The sequence below is a fragment of the Colobus angolensis genome, unplaced genomic scaffold (genome assembly GCF_000951035.1).
Source record: "Colobus angolensis palliatus isolate OR3802 unplaced genomic scaffold, Cang.pa_1.0 Scaffold60, whole genome shotgun sequence".
Taxonomy (NCBI): Eukaryota; Metazoa; Chordata; class Mammalia; order Primates; family Cercopithecidae; genus Colobus; species Colobus angolensis.
The window spans coordinates 3122266-3124502 of NW_012119599.1; the positions used below are offsets into that span (position 1 = coordinate 3122266).

The window sequence follows — 2237 nt, forward strand, 5'->3', positions numbered from 1 at the left end:
CCAGGGGGCCGAGTACTCGGCCTGGATGCAGAGCTGGGAGCCAGAGTGGGGCCGCCGGACTGCACGGGGGTCACTCACCGGTTCCTGGGGGTGGCCAGGACAGCGCCATTAGCGCCAGCAGCAGCAGCAGCGGCCATGCGGCTGCCATGTGAGTTGCCCCGGGCAGCTGGGCCTCCGACGGGCGCCTACTTCTTGCTTCCCGGCGCCGCTTGCTTTGCCGCGGCCGCTGCGAGTCCAGCTCCCGGAGCTCGGGTCCTGGAATCCCCGGGGGGCCGCTCCGTCAGTGCCTGGGGTGGGAAGGGGAATACCCACTTCTTCAAGTTCCAGACAAGTGCCGGGAGGGGAGGGGAGTTGACTGCGACTCCCCTCAGGCGCGGGGGCGTTACCCAGGCTGCGGCCCCTCCACGCCCCGGCGCGCCTGCGCAGGTGTCTCCTGGCGCTCTGTCCAGCCACAGACGCGCGCTCGCTCCCTCAGTGCGCACTAGAAGAGGCGACTTCCCGAGTGAGGACACCCACATCCCAGGTGAGGAAACGGAGGCACGCGCAGAGATTCAGCAACTTACTGACGGCTCGCGGTTGCCGAGTGGCAGAGCTGAGGTTCCAACTCGTGATGGGACAGATCCTGAGCCCACCAAGCTGGCCTTCCGCCCAGCCTAAACCCATGGGTTTTGGAGTCAGACAAGACCTGGGCTCGTGTTGGGCAAGTGGTTTCTCCTCGAGGGCCCTCAGATTCTTTATCTGTAAAATGGGCATAGTAGGGCGCGGTGGCCCAGGCCTGAAATTCCAGCACTTTGGGAGGCTGAGGCGGAAGGACTGTGTGAGCCCAGGAGTTAGAGGCTGCGGTGAGCCACCCTCGTGCCACTGCACTACAGCTTGGGTGACAGAGCCAGACCTGTCTCAAAACAAAACAAAACAAAACAAACAAAACAAAACAAAACAAAACAAAGGCTGGGGGCTGGGGCTCAGGCACAGTGGCTGACCCCTGTAATCCCAGAACTTTGGGAGGCCGAGGCAGGAGGATCAGCTGAGGTCAGGAGTTCAAGGCCAGCCTGGCCAACATGACACAAACCCATCTTTACTAAAAATACAAAAATTAACTGGCATGGTGGCACATACCTGTAATCCCAGCTGCTAGGGAGTCTGATACAGGAAAATCACTTGAACCTGGGAGGTGGAGGTTGCAGTGAGCCAAGATCAGGCCTCTGCACTCCAGCCTGGGTGACAGAGCGGACTGTCCAAAAAAAGAAAAAAAAAAGAAAGAAAAAAGGGCATACTGCGTGGTCTGTAAAGCTCAAACAAGAAACTGCTTAGCTCAATTTCGGGGATATAGTGTGTACTAAATAAAAAGCAGATATACCAACAATAGCAGCAGTGGCAGTGACAATTATTGTTATTGTTGCTTTACAGTTGCCATCAAATAATAATGTTCATGAGAATGGTAATTCATCCATTCTTCACTCAACGTATATTTATTGAGCCAGTCAGTATCCCAGGCGCTGGGGATACAGCAGAAAATAAGACAGACAAAAATTTCTACCTTTAATGAAGACAGTGTTCTAGTGGAGGGAAACAGACTATAAACAGATTAATACCAGAACTCCAGCAGGTCTGGGGGAGATAAGGGTTATAGACCAACCTGCAGTAGGGAGAGGAGGGAGGGAGGGAGGGGGAGAGAGAGAGAGAGGCAGGGAAGGAGGGAGAGAGAGAGAGAGGGAGGAAGAGAAAGAGGGAGAGAGAGAGGGAGGGAGGGAAGAAGGGAGAGAGCGAGAGGGAGGGAGGGAAGAAGGGAGAGAGCGAGAGGGAGGGAGAAAGGGAGAGAGAGAGAAACAGAGAGACACACTCAGAGATAAGGGCTGGGAGACTGAAAGATTGAAAGAGATAGAGACACAGCATAGATAGAGTGAGATGAGAGAGAAATGAGAGGTGAGAGATTCAGAGAGCCAAATCCTAAGAGCTAGAACCTGAGAGACTTCCTGGTCCCCAGAGGTGTCTGTCCTGGCCAGGGTCTCCGTGAGGCCGACTGACAGCTCTGGTCCGTGTTCTCTGACATCCTTATATCCTTTTTATTTTTATTTTTTTTAGACAGGGTCTCACTATTTCACTGAGGCTGGAGTGCAGTGGCGCCATCATTGCTCATTGCAGCCTCTACCTCCTGGGCTCAACTCCACCTCAGCCTCCTGGGTAGTTGGGGCCATGGGCATATGTGAACATGCCCATCTAGTTTTTAAATTTATTGT

The 2237-nt window shown here is 54.4% G+C and overlaps 1 protein-coding gene across 1 annotated transcript in view; it reads right to left on the reverse strand.

Annotated features, from left to right (window-relative positions):
* LOC105526989 (poliovirus receptor homolog) overlaps window positions 1-148 on the reverse strand; it is an 18787-nt gene extending 18639 nt beyond the window's left edge. Inside the window, exon 1 of the mRNA XM_011963167.1 lies at window positions 79-148. Coding sequence (XP_011818557.1) covers window positions 79-148 — 70 coding nt within the window. The remainder of the gene's footprint in view (window positions 1-78) is intronic.
* Between the last annotated feature and the right edge of the window lie 2089 nt (window positions 149-2237).